This window comes from Balaenoptera physalus (assembly GCF_965194825.1).
Source record: "Balaenoptera physalus genome assembly, chromosome: 2".
In the NCBI taxonomy this organism is placed as follows: domain Eukaryota; kingdom Metazoa; phylum Chordata; class Mammalia; order Artiodactyla; family Balaenopteridae; genus Balaenoptera; species Balaenoptera physalus.
Genome location: NC_138883.1, coordinates 154,502,117 through 154,519,171, shown reverse-complemented (window position 1 = coordinate 154,519,171; position 17,055 = coordinate 154,502,117). Strand labels below are relative to the sequence as shown.

The window sequence follows — 17,055 nt, the reverse complement described above, 5'->3', positions numbered from 1 at the left end:
AAAATATGTTGGGTCCATTTTCCTTCAGGAAAGCGAGGCAGGATAGAAAGAAAAGCAAGAGAAGTTGCAAAAGACCAGCCTAGGCGCGCCGTAGGGTCGCAGGGGGCTGAGCCGCAGCCAGGGTCAGTCCACTTGGCGTCAGCTCCGGGTCTGCGGGGCCCGGGGCGGCCGCCCGCTGTCCTGGCCCAAAGTCCAAGGGCGGCGGCAAGGCTCGAGGCCCAGGGCGCGCCTCAGCTCCCGCTGGGCGGCGGGAGTAACAAACTGGACCGCTGCCCCCAGGCCGCAAGCACGCTCCCGTCCCTGCCCTCGGGGGCCAGCGCGCGACCGCCTCCGCCCCCAACCACGGTGGCAGCGCGCCGCGTGGAGAGCCGGAATCCACAAGGGCCACGGCCCGCCCTCTTCTCGCGAGAGGTAGGAAAGGAAGAAGGTTGGGCGGGCGACGGGGATCTAGCCAATGAGCGAGCGGGAAGGGCGTGATCGACGGCCTCTAAGCCCCGCCCCGGCTGCAGAGGCCCTGGTCGCCGCCCGCCTCTTCTTTTCTCCCTCCTTGCCCTCCCTTCCCTCCCCGCCCCGCTCTTCTCTTTCCGTCTGAGGTGGCGGCCGGCTGCCTCCTGGCCAGCTCTGTTTTCCCTCTGCTCCCGCTTCCCTTTTCCCTTGTGCCCGGGCCCGGCCTGAGCGTTTCCTCCGCCTCCTCAGGGTGGCCGCCTAGCTCCCGACCCCTAGAGTCCTGCGCCTTTTCTTTTCTCTGGGCTTCCGTCCGCGCCCGGCCCCGCCATGAATGAGGAGTACGACGTGATCGTGCTGGGCACCGGCCTGACGGTGAGGCCCGGCGGGGAGGGGCGGGGGTCCCGGGTCGGGAGGGGGGCGGCCGCACGCCCTGCCCAGCCCCCTTTTCCCTATCCCCGTAGGCCGCGCCGCTTCTCGCCTCGCGTCTCCTCCGAGGGTCTCCGGGTGGGGCCGGTTTCCGCCGCCGTCTCGGGCCGCGCTCTGGAGCGGAGGCGGGCCGGGCTTGCGGCGGGGCCTGCGGGCCGGGCGGCGCGTCTGGACGGGGAGGAGACACCGGGGGATGGAAAGCCCGGTCCGGCAGGTGCTTGGGCGGGTCGTGACGGCCGAGTAAGAGTAGGTGGGAAACGAAGAGTCCGCTCTGCTGTAGCAGAGGCCGGAAAAGCCCGGATTGGTGTATTGATGCGTCTCCCTTACGAGTTGACGGCCTCTCGCGATTGGAAACGGAAAAGCAGCCGGCGCAGTGGGGGAGGGTGGAGGCCAATCACAGTGGCATTTCCTACTTAGACTTCATCCTCTACTACTAGTCAGTGTCGGTGACGAGTCACTGGATAATCACTGTTTGGTAGGTAATTAAGTTCAATGAACTTACATTTTGGGAGAAAATTAGATTTCTTATCCTCCTCCCCCACTCCAGGTGAGAAGCATTATCCTTTCCTTTTAACTACCTTCCCATCCCACTTGAGCAACTGTAGAATTGGAAATGAGTTTTCTCAAAATTTGTCTAGTCCTTTCTCACCTGGCCTTTGCCATCTTTTCCTTCTGTGTGGTCTGTCCTTGCCTCCATTGTCTCTTCTGGAGGCTTTCCCCTGAGAAAGAGGTTGGTGATGGGGTGCTAGAGGCCAGGTTCTGTACTAGTGCATGGTGTGCGTAATACCATGGTAAATATATTTTCCTGGCTGTCTGCTTAGAGAACTTTAGATAATATTCTGCAAATAATGCAGGCAGATGTTTTACTTCTTTTTGTGCTTTTAAAAGAAAATGAGGACTATTCATCTTGCAAAAGAATTCCATTTGAAGAGAGGACCATTTCCGTTATCAAAAGTTTTTTGGAAATTTGAAATTCTGACATTGGGTTGCTTTGTTTTATAAGATGAATACTGATTTTGATCTTGTGTATCCCATATAAACTGATCGCAAAGTCCGGAGTCATTTAATGTAAACCACTACAAATTTGTTGAAATGCATTGTAATCTCTCAAGATCAAATTAACATTTTTTTCAGCTAACACTCCAAAGTAACTATTTAGATTTCTCGGGACAAGAGAAAACTGTCAAACTTGCATTTGGCCAGTTTTTTGGGAAAAGATTGTTGGGAAGTAGAATGGCACTTTTCTGGCATGTCTTTTTTCTATTTATGGTGATTTATGGTGATTGTTGGATAATACTCATTTCTGAATGCTTCATTATGTTTCAACAGTCCAGAGAAAGAAATGGGACTGGCTAGGAAATAGTACCGAATAGATGAGATTGCTTACCTAGAAAGCTATTTAGTCATTTTGAATGTGAGGTATTGGGTTGAATTTCTTTTTTTGATGGTGAGTTGGAAGACTGTTGGATGCCTAAATGAATAGCCTACCCACTGCAGGGTGGTTTTTTTCATTTTCTAAGTGCTTAATTGGGATTCTGAGCTGAGCTTATTAGTTTGTGGTGGATTTTGGCCACTGGAATGGGCCCTGTTGCTGCCAGCATATTGTAAGAGCTAGTTAGTTCCACTGTTTTTCTACGGTTATTGCTGGTCTTTCAGATTTGCTCTTAATTAGGTCAGTTAAACACGGACAAATAAGTGCAGATCCTTTCTCATGCAGGTTTCTATATGCCTAGTTCAGAAGTATCACTTTTTATCAAAGAGGGCACAGTTTTATTGCATAACAACCAAGTTAAGATAAAGCACCTTATTTAAATTTTCATTTGGATCAGTTGTGACCTTTTTGGTGAATGATAGATGCATACTTAACTAGCAATCAGATAAATTTCTGCTGTCATTTATTATTTCTTTATTTTTGGCTGCATTGGGTCTTCGTTGCTGCACGCCGGCTTTCTCTAGTTGTGGCGGGGCGGGGCTACTCTTCCTTGCGGTGTGAGGGCTTCTCATTGCGGTGGCTTCTCTTGTTGCGGAGCACGGGCTCTAGGCGTAGGAGCTTAAGCAGTTGTGGCCCGCGGGCTCTAGAGCGCAGGCTCAGTAGTTGTGGCGCACAGGCTTAGTTGCTCCGCGGCATGTGGGATCTTCCCGGACCAGGGCTCGAACCCGTGTCCCCTGCGTTGGCAGGCGGATTCTTAACCACTGCGCTACCAGGGAAGTCCCGGGATGATTTTGATAGTGATAAAATCTTATACCCTCATTTTTAGTGATACAGGGACTTTGATTACTTAAATGAAGAGATCACCAAAGTTAAAAAGCCTCAAATTATAATTAATTTTGAGTATTTGGTGTGAACATACCATTTACTTAATTTTTGATTTATAAATATTTAGTGCCTGAGATTTAAGAACCTAAAAACAGGTGTGTCCTATCAGTTGTGGGTACCAAATACTGCATGATGCCTGTGTGTCAGTGCATTTTTTAGTGCGATTAACTCGTTACTTTTAATATAAAGTGTAAGGAAGTGTTGGGGTTTCTCTGTGTTGCCTAATGTTGTCACTGTTTTGTATTGATTGTTACATCTAAAATAAGGTCATAATAGTGCACAAATATTGATAGTAACTTTGATAAAGAAGGCATAAAACAATTTAGTATATACTAGAGCAAAATCTTCATTCTAAGAGAAATGGAATATTTCATATAATTCAGTTCTTTAAGGAATTGAGGGCTATCCCTTTAAACAACCATAACTTTTAGATAAAAACCTTTCAAATGATATCACAACTTTTTTAACAAACTGAGGAGCATAGTTAATGTACTTGATAACAAAGATTTCACATCAGGAGGATTAATTACTGTTATGCTATAACATAATGAAGCCATTGAGACCTAGGGAGCTTTGTAGGAACTTTGGCCTCCTTACTAAGTCCTCTTAGACTGCTCAGCTTTGGGAGTTAGTTCTACCGTCTACTTTTCATTTTTTCCTCTTTATTTACTTTGCTGGTTAGGCTGGTGACTGTCGACAGCCTTTGACCACTTAATTTGCTGTTTCTGATTGACTTTGGGCTTGGCAATGAATTCATGAGTCTTCTCAGAAATAGTAATAAATAATAAAATAAGGGTTACTAGCTCCACAGCTGCTTGTGCTTCCCAGCAGTATTTTGTTTTGTGCTACATGGTAATTTTCGTAAGGAGTTTTGAATCGAAAAGGACACTTTAGTGATATGTAACCAGATTATTCTCAGCAGTATTTGTTTAAAACATTGTTTTACATCCCAGCCATACTTTTCCTTCTTTCTCTTTATTAAAATTTTGTGACTTCAAAGAGGAGTTCTTGTACTTGATTTAAAAATCTTGAATTGCCTTTTATATTTACTCCCTGAAAATCTTTGCCATTGCTGTTAGAGTTCTGTGGACAAACAACTTTCTGTCCACTGCAGTAGTGATCATAGGACCAATGTGTGCAAATGTCTTATTTTTGGAAGGTATAAATACTATGTAGGCAGTCTGTATTTTAAATCAGCCTTAAGCATACTGGTCCAGTAGAATAGAAGTAAAATCAGACATATTTCAGCATTTCGAGGTAGTAGTGAGACATTTGGTTGGAAAGACCGCTAGGTAAACGTTTGGCTCGCATACATGATACCCTGCAGTTACCTTTATGTCCCCTCTCACAGTACCTGATTAAAGGCTTAATGGAGTAATGGCCTACTCAATTTCAGTTACCTGTGACTGTTGTGCTCGATTATGGGCAATAAAAAGGCAAACACACCTGTTTATGAGTACCTTCTTCTCGTGTGGGGCTAACTATAATATGAGTTAATATGAGAAAGTACTAAGTGCCATAAGGGAATTCACACATGTGGGAATTCAGACAGGGGAATCAGAAAAACCTGCATAAAGAAGGAGTTATTAAGGTGGCTTTTAAAAATAATTGATAAGCAGAGTAGGGGGAAGGGGTATTAGATGAAGGTAATCAAAAGGAACAAACTTAAGCTATAAGATAAATAAGTACTAGGGATGTAATGTACAACATGATAAAGATAATTAACACTGCTGTATGTTATGAATGAAAGTTAAGAGCGTAAATCACAAGGAAAAATTTTTTTTCCATTTCTTTAATGTTGTATCTATATGAGATGATGGATGTTCACTAAGCCTGTGGTCATCATTTCATGTTGTATGTAAATCAAATCATGCTGTACACCTTAAGTCTTTACAGTGCTGTATGTCAGTTATATCTCAATAAAACTGAAAAAGTTTAAAAAAATATTGGTAAGTTTTGAACATGAGGAGGAATGATTTTCTAGGCAGAGAGAGCAGTGTAAGTCAGTATTAAGAAAAGGATATATATTTAGGGGATAGGGAGTTTATTTTGTGTGAAACAGAAAGTATGAAGAGGTGTAATGGAAACAGTGTTGGAAAGAAGGTATATCACCAAGGATGCTGAAGATAGTAGGTTAAGAAGTTTGAATTTTATCTTCTTGGCCAACGAGAGAGGGTTTTGAGCAGGAATGATCTAATTAGAGCCAAATTTCAAGAAAAGTTATCTTTGACAGCTTTTAATGAGATGCATTAGAGGGACAGAGACATTTAAAGAAACACTTGTTCTGCTGAAAACTAACGTCCATTTTTATTGTGTTATTGCTGTAAGACGTATACCACTGAAATTAAATGATTTAAAAGTTTTCTAGTTAATACATTTTCTAGATAAGTAGAAAGGCACTTTTCTTTAAGATGAGTTATTAGGTACCTTGTTTTCCTGATCACATTTTTGTGTGCATTTACTTTCTGTTTCTTTCTTTTTTTTTTTTTTTAATCACTCCAGAACTTTAAAATGCAGGAGGAGTTAGAGTGTTAACAGTGTTTAGTTTGGTCACTTGGAAGTTACATCAGAATTTTTTCTTTTTTTTTTACATCAGAATATTAACGTACTCTGGTTCTATTCTCTTCCAAGCCTGAGTTGCCCTCTAAGTAGGAAGGGGGGTGGGCATTAACTTTTCCAGGATACTGGGATACTATTTAGTACCAGTGGCCTTGGCAGTTCTGTTTAGGTTCGTCACAATTCATATATGGGAACACCATACAGGCTGCTTCACTACGTAAGAGGTACTTCGCCTAGTGTGTTTAGGTGCTGTCCGTTTGAGTTAGTTACTCTGATTATTGCAAACCTAGCGCTATGTGTAGGTGCTGAAGGGAAGTGAGCCTCAATATCACTGATTTGATCCTTCCTGACCATCACCCCACCCACACGTCTGCACAGACTAGAATTTTGCAGCAGCTGAACTTCAAACATTTAATCTGGTTACCTCTTTATGTAGGCCAACATGAAGAGCCAGTTGGGTGGCAGATGCCATTATCTTAAAGAACTTGGATTCTGGGCCTGAGCTCAGTTTGGATGAAAGACCCACCTGAGATTGCCAGGCATCCTGTGTGCATCATTAATGCATGTATGCATGCATTTGTTCACTTATTCATGCTGAGCACCTAATATGCTCTAAGCCCTAAAAACAAAAAATAAATAAGGCATAATAGCAAACAAAACACCAAAAAACCTTGGGTTCTGAAGATGGTTTTACAGTTTTAGTTATTTTGGTTGTGAGTCTGTATATTCTTATCCTGTTCAGGTCAGTTGTGGGTGAGCTCGAAATTAAGTGTGGAGCACTCTCATCTGTTAGTTTTAAAACTAATGTGTTGGTTAATATTCATTCATATATGTTTCCTGGTAAAAGTTATCAGTATTCTTGACATAGATGTTGGATGGTCCAGGTTTTCTAGTGTGAAAAAAGGAAATTCACTTAGAGTATTTTCTCTGACTTTGATGTGCTTTGCTTTTTATTCTGTATTCACCAGATAATAGTAGATTTTAATTTTGAGTTGTTAATTTGGGAAGATACTAAAATTTGGGGATCATTAATATACACTCTATACTCAGATGTGATTGGTTTTATCAGTGAATTAATGACTTCATCCCATGTTGTAAAGTAAAATTTAAAGTATTAACATTTGTGCTTCTGTGTATTCTCTTGGCATTGTAAAAGCAATCTTTTATAGATGGGTTTAGAAGAATCAGTGAACCTGCAAATTATTAATTAGCTTTTAATATATTTGCTCCAAGTGATGCTTTTAAAGGTAGTTAGTATCAGCTCTTTGGACTGCTGAATCTTTATATTACTGGGTCCTTTATTAGGCCTCAGCCTTCAGTGCTTGCTTTGGAGCCATGGTCCAGTGAGTGGGTCATGCTTATTTGCAGTGGAGTATGAAAAGTTATATATAGAAGCTGTGCAACACTCAAAGTTGCTTGCTGTGATTTTGCTTCCAAAAGTTGAACCGTGAAGTCTACTTTTGTCGACTGGAAATGTGACTATTTGGTTTTCCTCTGTTTATGTCATAATCTATTTTTGAGATTGTAAATATTTTTCTATTTTCATATAATATATTGAATCATATGTTAGTGCTTCTTTAGATTTTTTTCTTTAAGCAAGTGATTTGCTTTTGATAATATTGGAGTTAATTTTTACAGTTAAAATTACTTTCAGTTCTGTTTATCAAGACCTCATTAAGAAAGTTAAAAGTCAAGCTGTGGAATGGATGAAGATATCTGCAATATATATATAACCAATAAAGCACTTTTAAATATCTAGAATATATAAGGAATTTTTATAGAGCAGTAAAAAAAAGAAAGCCCACTTTAAAAATGGGCAAATAATATGAATAGGCACTTATCAAAAGAAGATACTACAATTATCAGTAAACTATGAAAAAGTGCTCAGCCTCATTATTTGTCAGGAAATGTAAATTAAACCACATCCTAACTAGAATGACTAAAATTAAAAGGCCAGAACACAAATGTTGGGCAAGGATTTGAAACAACAGACTTTCATATACTGCTGACACAGCATATGAAATTGGTACAACCATTTTGGAAAGCTGTTTGGCAGTATCTGTACTCTCCTTGATATCTATCCAACAAGTGCATACATAAAAGACACATTGAGAATGTTTATAGAGCATTATTTGTAACAGCCCCAAACTGGAAATGATCCCAATGTCCACCTGTAATAGAATGGATAAATAAGTTGTGGAATATCTTTGCGGAGTATTCATTCAAAAGACTCCTATGGCTTTGTTACCCGCCGTGTGGTCCATGGATCAACTGCTTCTGCAACACCTGAGAACTTAATAGAGGTGCAGACGGTTACACCCCTCAACCCAGATACACTGAATCAAAATCTACAGTTTAACATGATCCCCAGGTGTTTAATAAAGTTTGAGCAGCACTGCTTTACTAGTGGTTCTTGAAACTGGTCCTGGACCAGCAGTATTCTCACCTGGGAACTGGTGAGAAATGCAGATTCTCAGGCTCCACCGCAGACCTGCTGACTCAGAAGCTTTGGGGGTGGGGCCCTGCGTTCTGTTTTAGCAAGCTGTCCCGGTGATGTGGATGCAAAGTAAAGTTTCAGAATCTGCTTAGAATTTACATTTCTAACAAGTTCACAGGTGATACCAAATCAGGAGCTCTCTTTGAGATCCACTGTTGTTGGTAGGGCTAGGCAAACCTGTAAAAGTCCACAGGTTTTTCAGGCCACGTGGTCTTTGTCACAGCTACAGTTCCACTGTGGTACAGTGAAAACAGCCAATATGTAAATGAATGGGCATGGGTGTTTACCGGTAAAACTTTATTTACAAATACAGCCTGCAGGCTGGATTTGGCTCCTGTACTTTAGAGACCCCTGCTGTATAGCAGTGAGAGTAAGAAAATTTCTATTGCAAACAAAACGTGGATGAATCTTGTAAACGTATGTTGACTAAAAGGTGTATACAAGAAGTGTATACTACAGGATTCCATTTATTCAGAGTTCAAAAACAGGTAGAAAAATCTTTGCTCTTAAAAGTCATGAGCGTGGCTGGGGCTGAGGAGTGGTTATGGCTGGAGGTGGCCTGGAGTGCTCATTATGTTTCTTGATCTAAAGAAATGATGCACCCTCTTGGAGTAAACTTTGAACCTGACAGTAACTAATTTAAAATATTTTTAAAATATTAAAATGAATAGTACATTATGGAGGAGAATTTGAGATATGTATGAATTTTTGAAAATAAAGATTTCAGAGTCAGGCTTTAGGGGGATGAGCTTGTTCTCTGTTGTCTGGAGTCTTGGATAAATTTGAGAAGCACTAGGATTTATAAAGTTACAGAGAATTTCCTTTGTCATTTAAAAAAATAAAGTTCTTATCACCTAAACTCTGGTATAACGGTTCTGGGTGAATGAATATCCCATCTCTGTGTGTCTTCTCATTAATCCATTAATTGGATTGACTTTCTTGACTGCTCCCCCACCCCATCTTGATTTGGTATGTCTTAGTATATTCACGCTTTGTTTACCTTTTTACTGAGAGTGATGGTTTATAATCCTCTGTTGATTGTCAGTTGATTAATGGTTAACTTGGATGCTTCATTTAGGGCTCTAGTTCTCAAACTCTTGGTCTCAGGATCTATTTACACTCTTAAAAATTGAGGTCCCTGAAGAGCTTTTGCTTGTAAGAGTATCTATCAATATTTATCCTATTAGAAATCAATGCTGAGAAATTAAAAAATGGTTTTTATTAATTCACTTAAAGATAACGGTGATAAACTCATTACATGTTAACGTGAATAACAATTATTTGGAGTATAACTGTGTTTTCCAAAACAAAAAAATTTCTGAGGAGAGTATGGTTGTTTTACATTTTCTGCACATCTCTTTAATATCGAGTTTAAAAGATAGCCGATTCTTATCTGCTTTGGTGTTCAGTCTTTCATAATTTTTGTCATAGCTGAAGTTTATGAAGAAAATCAGGCTTTAGACAGATGTGTAGTTGGAAAAAGGAGTATTTTAATAGCCTTTCAGATTGTTGTGGGTATCCTTTTATAATTTACACCTAAACACAAGTGGCAGGGTATTTTTAAAGATTAATTGCAATATGAAATTTGAAACCACATCAGTGAACATTTCTTATTCCGTTACATTAAAATCCGTTAATCTAGCTTGCACTTTGAATTTCTCGTTTAACCTCCTGTATGATTTTGTAACATCATTCATTGGTCACTTGGGAAAGTACTGTTTTACTTAGTAATGCAGGTCTTCTGAATTGTTGACACATTTCATTATGCCATATCAAAAGCTCATATTTGTTAATATCACTGATGTTGTCTGAAAAGTCCTTTAAGTATTGGGGATCTGATGTACCCATGGTGGTGGATATAAGCTTCCCAAAATTCAAATTTTCATTCAAAAATATTTTTTTAATACATTTTATTTATTTATTTTTAACATTTGGCTGTGTTGGGTCTTCGTTGCTGCACGCGGGCTTTCTCTAGTTGTGGCGAGCAGGGGCTACTCTTGGTTGCACCGGCTTCTCATTGCGGTGGCTTCTCTTGTAGAGCACGGGCTCTAGGTGTGTGGGCTTCAGTAGTAGTGGCACATGGGCTCAGTAGTTGTGGCTCGTGGGCTGTAGAGCACAGGCTCAGTAGTTGTGGCACACGGGCTTAGTTGCTCCGTGGCATGTGGGATCTTCCCGGACCAGGGATCGAACCTGTGTCCTCTGCATTGGCAGGCGGATTCTTAACCACTGCGCCACCAGGGAAGTCCCTCATTCAGAATTTTGACTTATCATTTTTGGCAACAAATACTGTTGGTTATTTTCCTTGACATTCATTTTTGAGAAAATGTCTGCCGAAATCCTAAGTCTGAGTAATCATAGTTTGTCAGTTATTTTTCCAATTAAAAATGATGATCCATGGGGCTTCCCTGGTGGCACAGTGGTTAAGAATCCGCCTGCCAATGCAGGGTACACGGGTTTGAGCCCTGGTCCGGGAAGATCCCACATGCCGCGGAGCAACTAAGCCCGTGTGCCACAACTACTGAGCCTGCATGCTACAAGTACTGAAGCCCACGCACCTAGAGCCAGTGCGCTGTAACAAGAGAAGCCACAGCAATGAGAAGCCCGCACACCGCAACGAAGAGTAGCCCCTGCTCGCTGCAACTAGAAAAAGCCCACACACAGCAACAAAGACCCAATACAGCCAAAAATAAATAAATAAAAATAAATATATTTTTAAAAAAAGATGATCCATGAAAAAAGTAGCTAGTTCAGCTTACAAATCAGTCGCACAAAAGGCCTTCCTTGAGCCAGAATTGCTTTATGTGAACTTCCCGTTTTGCTACACAGGATATTTAAAAGATGGGTGTTCAGGGATGTTGTTAACAGAGGTGATTTTTAATGCTTCATCAAGGATAGTCTTAAGTGAAACTGGCCTTGTTTTTTTAAACCATGAGTGCCTTGTGCTGAAGAATATAATGACTAGTGCAGTTGGAGCCACCGCCTTAATTTGTTTTATCCACCATTGATCTTGCGCTGTCAGTGCAAGTGTAACACAGTGGGAAAAAATGAATAATGTCTTAGTGTTATTATGAAAATAGTTTAAACCTTGGGACTCAGAGGGGCCACAGAACACACTTTGAACCCTGGTTGCTTTAGGGCTTTGTCCTTAAAAATTACATCATATATTGCATGTACATAAGTATTAATTACTAAAAGAATGTTTAATGACAGGCTTGTAAAAATTATCTGTTTGAAACATGCAGTAGCATTTTCCTTCCTTTGAAGATACTTACGCTTTCCCTGTAGGAATGTATCCTGTCAGGTATAATGTCAGTGAATGGAAAGAAAGTTCTTCACATGGATAGAAACCCATATTATGGAGGAGAGAGTGCATCTATAACACCGCTGGAAGATGTAAGTACTAAAATAAATTAATGTCCCTATTGTACTTTGAGTCTTTTACTTGTGAATCTCTACTTTTTTATAGATGGTTTTAATTTTGTTTTATTAAATAGATTATCTGTAACATCATAATTTTCAGGAGCTCCTAGTTCGGGGCTTGTAGAAATTTAAATTGTGATTTTTGTTGCCATCTGGAGCAGTTATCTGTTCTCTCTCGAAGTTAATAGAGTGTAGACTTGACAGGGTGCATGGAGGGTACCTTTTGATGAAGACCTAACATACGCCAGGCGCAGTGCCAGTGCTTTCCGCATAGTCTTAGTTATCTTCCCAGTCACTCAAAGAGATTTTATCCCCATTTTTTAGATGGCAAAATAGTTTCTGTGGGCTTAAGATCACGGAGACGGGCTGATAACCCAGGTTATATGATTCCAAAGCTTAGTTCCTTTTTCTTTTAACTTATTTTATTGAAGTACAGTTGATTTACAATGTTATGTTAATTTCTGCTGTACAGCAAAGTGATTCAGTTATACATACATATATATATATTCTTTTTAAAAATTTATTTATTTTATTTACATTTATTTTTGTCTGCATTGGGTCTTTGTTGCTGCATGCAGGCTTTCTCTAGTTGCGGTGAGCAGGGGCTACTCTTCGTTGTGGAGCGCGGGTTTCTCATTGTGGTGGCTTCTCTTGTTGCTGAGCACGGGCTCTAGGTGCACGGGCTTCAGTAGTTGTGGCACGCAGGCTCTAGAGCACAGGCTCCGTAGTTGTGGCACGTGGGCTTAGTTGCTCCACGGCATGTGGGATCTTCCCAGACCAGGGCTTGAACCCGTGTCCACTGCATTGGCAAGCGGATTCTTAACCACTGTGCCACCAGGGAAGCCCTGTATATATTCTTTTTCATATTCTTTTCCATTATGGTTTTTCACAGGATATTGAATATAGTTCCCTGTGCCATACAGTAGGACCTTATTGTTTGTCCGTTCTATATATAATAGTTTGCATCTGCTAATCCCAAAGTCGCACTCCATCTCTCCCGCAGCTTCCCTCCCCGTTGGCAACCACAAGTCTGTTCTCTGTGTCTGTGAGTCTGTTTCTGTTTTGTAGATAGGTTCATTTGTGTCATATTTTAGATTCCACATATAAGTGATATCATGTGGTATTTCTTTCTCTTTCTGATTTATTTCACTTAGTATGATAATCTCTAGGTCCATCATGTTGCTGCAAATGGCATTATTTCATTCTTTTTTTATGGCTGAGTAGTAGTCCATTGCATATATGTACCACATCTTTATCCATTCCTCTGTTGATGGATATTTAGGTGTTTCCATGTCGAAGCTTAGTTCCTTTTGCTATACTCCGTGCTTCCTACTTCTTTAGAAAATGAGCACATGAAGCATTTCCAAAGTGTGTCTTACTAAGTATATTTATTTCTCTGTGTGGGGTTTGTTCACCATCCACGTGTATAAATCTGAGCTGTACTGTGCTTTATAGGAGATATATAGATATTGTCAGTTACTTTTAAAATAGTGACTTTGATGAAATAAACTTAATGTTTATATCAAAAAGCTTTTTTCTCTATATTCAGGCATATAGGAAAGTTGAAAGAATAATACCAGTGGAATATTTTTTTGCTTCATGTCTGTTTGTGTTATTGGTTTTAAACCATTGAAAGTAATAGACATGATACTTGACCTAAATATTTCAGCATTCATCTGTGAAGAGCAACATTCTCCAGCATAATCATAATACCATTATCACACTTAAGAAAATTAACCATAATATCCAGACTATATTCAAATTCCCCAGTGATCCCAAGAATGTTGTATATTGCTGTGTAGGAGTGGTTTGTTTTCTTTTTTTTTAAGCTAGTTTAAGCATTGCCTTTTGTGTTGTTTCCCTTTATTCTCTTAATCTACAAAAGTCTCGCCACCTCTTTTCTTTTGGGAAGTCTAGGCCAGTTTATAAGAAGGTATTGTTGGGCACTTCATACTGCATCCCATCAGGAGGCACAGTGCCTGCATCAGCATCACTGTTCATGATGCTCAATTTGACCTGGTTGAGGTGGTGACCACTGACCTCTCAATCGTAAATCATCTGTGGAGCGATGCACTGGCGTCATTCTTTCTTCACCTAGTATATTGATTAGCCTAGTGTTAAGTAAGATGAGCAAGCTGTCCTCTTTTTTTTTTAATTTAATTTTTATTTTATATTGGAGTATAGTTGATTTATAATGTGTTAGTTTCAGGTGTATAGCTAAGTGATTTAGTTATACATATACATATATCCATTCTTTTTCAGATTCCTTTCCCATATAGCTTATTATAGAATACTGAGTAGAGTTCCCTGTGCTATATAGTAGGTCCTTGTTGATTATCTATTTTATATATAATGGTGTGTGTATGTTAATCACAAACTCCTAGTTTATCCCTCCCCTGCATGTTTCTCCTTTGTTAACCATAAGTTTGTTTTCGAAATCTGTGAGTCTGTTTCTGTGTTGTGAATAAGTTCATTTGTATCATTTTTTCTTTAGATTCCACATGTAAGTGATATCATATCGTATTTGTCTTCCTCTACTGACTTACTTCACTTAGTATGATAATCTCTAGGTCCACCCATGTTGCTGCAAATGGCATTACTTCATTTTATTTTACGGCTGAGTAATATTCCATTGTATATATGTACCATATCTTCTTTATCCATTCCTCTGGTGATGGACATTTAGGTTGCTTCCATGTCTTGGTTATTGTAAATAGTGCTGCAATGAACATTGGGGTGCATGTATCTTTTTGAATTATGGTTTTCTTCACATATATGCCCAGGAGTGGGATTGCTGGATTATATGGTAGCTCTCTTTTTAGATTTTTAAGGAAGCTCCATACTGTTCTCCATAGTGGCTACACCAGTTTACATTCCCACCAACAGTGTAGGAGGGTTCCCTTTTCTCCACATCCTCTCCAGCATTTATTGTTTGTAGACTTTTTGATGATGGCCATTCTTACTGGTGTGAGGTGATTTGCATTTCTCTAATAATTAGTGATGTTGAGCATTTTTTCATGTGTTTTTTGGCCATATATATGTCTTCTTTGTAGAAATGTCTGTTTAGATCTTTTGCCCATTTTTTGACTGGGTTGTGTACTCTGTCTTTTTTAATGTACTCAAGAACTTGGGGGTTTTTATTGAGTGAATATATACCACCTTTGCTTGTTCTGTTCCACCTTAGCAATGGAACTCATGAGTTTGAATGAATATTAAATTTTAAGCTGCAAGCTGCTTTTAGAGCCTCAAACTCATGTAAATTATAAATTAACTGGAACTAATTTTAATTGTCTTTTCTGATTTGAATAATCCAAAATTTATTTTTAACTCCCTACGTAACTACAGAAGCAAAATTAAGCCTTTGTTAGCTTTTTATTCAATAGAGAATGAGTTTAAATGATTTCTACAAATAGTAAGGGATGTATCTGCAAAACTAGTACATAACAAATAGTTTGTTTTGTATTCCTGCTAGTTAAAAGCAAACACATACCACCTCTGCAATATTTATTTTGGCATTCATGAGTTGAGTAATATATTTAATTTACATATGTATTGGAATAGTGCTAAATGTTCTGATTAAAAATGAAATGCACTTGTACTTTACCTCATGTTGGTGGTATTTAGTTACACCAAAATCACTTCATCAAAAAATAGTTGTGCAATGAAAGTTAAATTTTGTTACATTATGGGTGTTTTTTGTTTTGGTTTTAGTTATACAAAAGATTTAAAATACCTGGAGCACCACCAGCATCAATGGGGAGAGGAAGAGACTGGAATGTTGACTTAATTCCCAAGTTCCTTATGGCGAATGGTAAAGAATTCCAACTTAAATTTATGATAGTACGTTGAATCCGATTTGAAAGTAGAAAGTAACTGTTGACAGAGAGTGTTATTCCGGGTTTGTGGAAGTGGATTCCGTTGAATGGCAACGGTATGGTGAGTAATAGGACCCATTAGAGGCATCTAGAGTCGGTAAGTTAAGAATGGAGGGAAGAGGGGGTGACTTCTTAGTAATTGGTTTTGGAGAAACAAAATTATGCTGTGGCATAATACATATCAGAATTGTAAGCATTTGTAACAGACTTTCCTCTTGATACTTTGGTGACAGTCTTAGGTAACTGGGCCTTCAGAAACAGCCATATTAATGTTTTTTTCTAGTTTGTAAGCTTTCACAGTTATTTTTTCATATTAATTTTTTCTCATTTTTTTCTTTTTTCCTCCCGTTTTATTGAGATATAATTGACATACAGCACTTTATAAGTTTAAGGTATAGAGCATAATGATTTGACGTACATATATTGTGAAGATTACCATAGTAAGTTTAGTGAAAATCCATCATCTCGTATAGATACAAAAAAGAAAAAGAAAAAAATGGTTTTTTTTCTTGTGATGAGATCTCTTAGGTATCCACTCTCTTAACAACTTAGGTCCCCTTTAAATGCTGGAAGATAGGACTCACTGGCAGCTGCCTCCCTTAGATAAGGCCTCCTGAGCTCTCAAGTTCCCCTCAGCTTCCACCACTTCCTACCTTCCCTTAAGCCCAGTCCACCTTGCTCATTTCTATTACCTGCCTGGCCTCAGTAGGAAATGAGTTTGCAAACTGGTCTGTAACGTGCTAGGCTAGATAGAGAGAAAAGGACAGGCAGGTGGGTGGGCGGGGGATGGGGGGCGGTAAGCAAGTAAATGTGAGTGAGTGAACAGTGAGAGACATAAATGCTCATATTCCAGGTAGGTCCCTTAACTCAGTTAAGGAACCGATTCACACACTGTGCACACTTTCTTCACTATACATGGAACTGGGTGGAAGAGACATTTCCCAGGACAGTGTCTTCTGTTCATCAGCTCCCATGAAACAACTGGGGCACCTGACAAAGAATAAAAGGGAACTGAAAACAAATGATTGCATAATGTGTTAATGGCATTGCAGTAGTATAAAAAGTGTGACTTTTTTCAAATAATTATCATAATCAAGTTATATTAAAAGAAAAATTCCTACAAAGGCAATAATTTTGGTGTGCGCAGAATTCCAATCTCAAATCTTAACTTTTGGTAAATAAATACTAATAACGTCTTTGTGGCTGCTCTCAAATGTATGCCAATCAGAAGATCTTCTTGAGGTTCATTCATCAGTAGAAACATGGACACATCTCACTGTAATGTGGCAGAAATGGCAGCTGTGAAGTCATAAATACGGCCTTAGGTGGCCCCAAGGAACACTGCAGTGGTAGAGTGGATCCACCCTCCTGGTCGGCGACCATGGCTTTCAGCAGGGCTCATATCACAGAACAGAGGGCTCAGGCACTGGGGGTACTTGATGATCATCTGATGATTTCACTTTAAGAAGAAACTGGATTCAATATGCTCTAGTGGGCTTTTTCTTTTCTTTTTG

General features: G+C 39.6%; 1 protein-coding gene across 5 annotated transcripts in view; it reads left to right on the top strand.

Annotated features, from left to right (window-relative positions):
• Positions 1 to 500: 500 nt before the first annotated feature.
• Positions 501 to 17,055, top strand: part of GDI2 (GDP dissociation inhibitor 2) — a 49,875-nt gene continuing 33,320 nt past the window's right edge. For 2 of the 5 annotated variants that reach the window (XM_082449557.1, XM_082449556.1), the window contains exons 1-3: positions 503 to 819; positions 11,532 to 11,639; positions 15,378 to 15,477. In XM_082449557.1, coding sequence (XP_082305683.1) covers positions 775 to 819; positions 11,532 to 11,639; positions 15,378 to 15,477 — 253 coding nt within the window. In that variant the 5' untranslated portion in view covers positions 503 to 774. Of the gene's footprint in view, positions 820 to 1,328; positions 1,353 to 11,531; positions 11,640 to 15,377; positions 15,478 to 17,055 lie in introns of those variants that run through there. The other 3 variants (XM_082449559.1, XM_082449560.1, XM_082449558.1) reach the window with 3 other exon arrangements.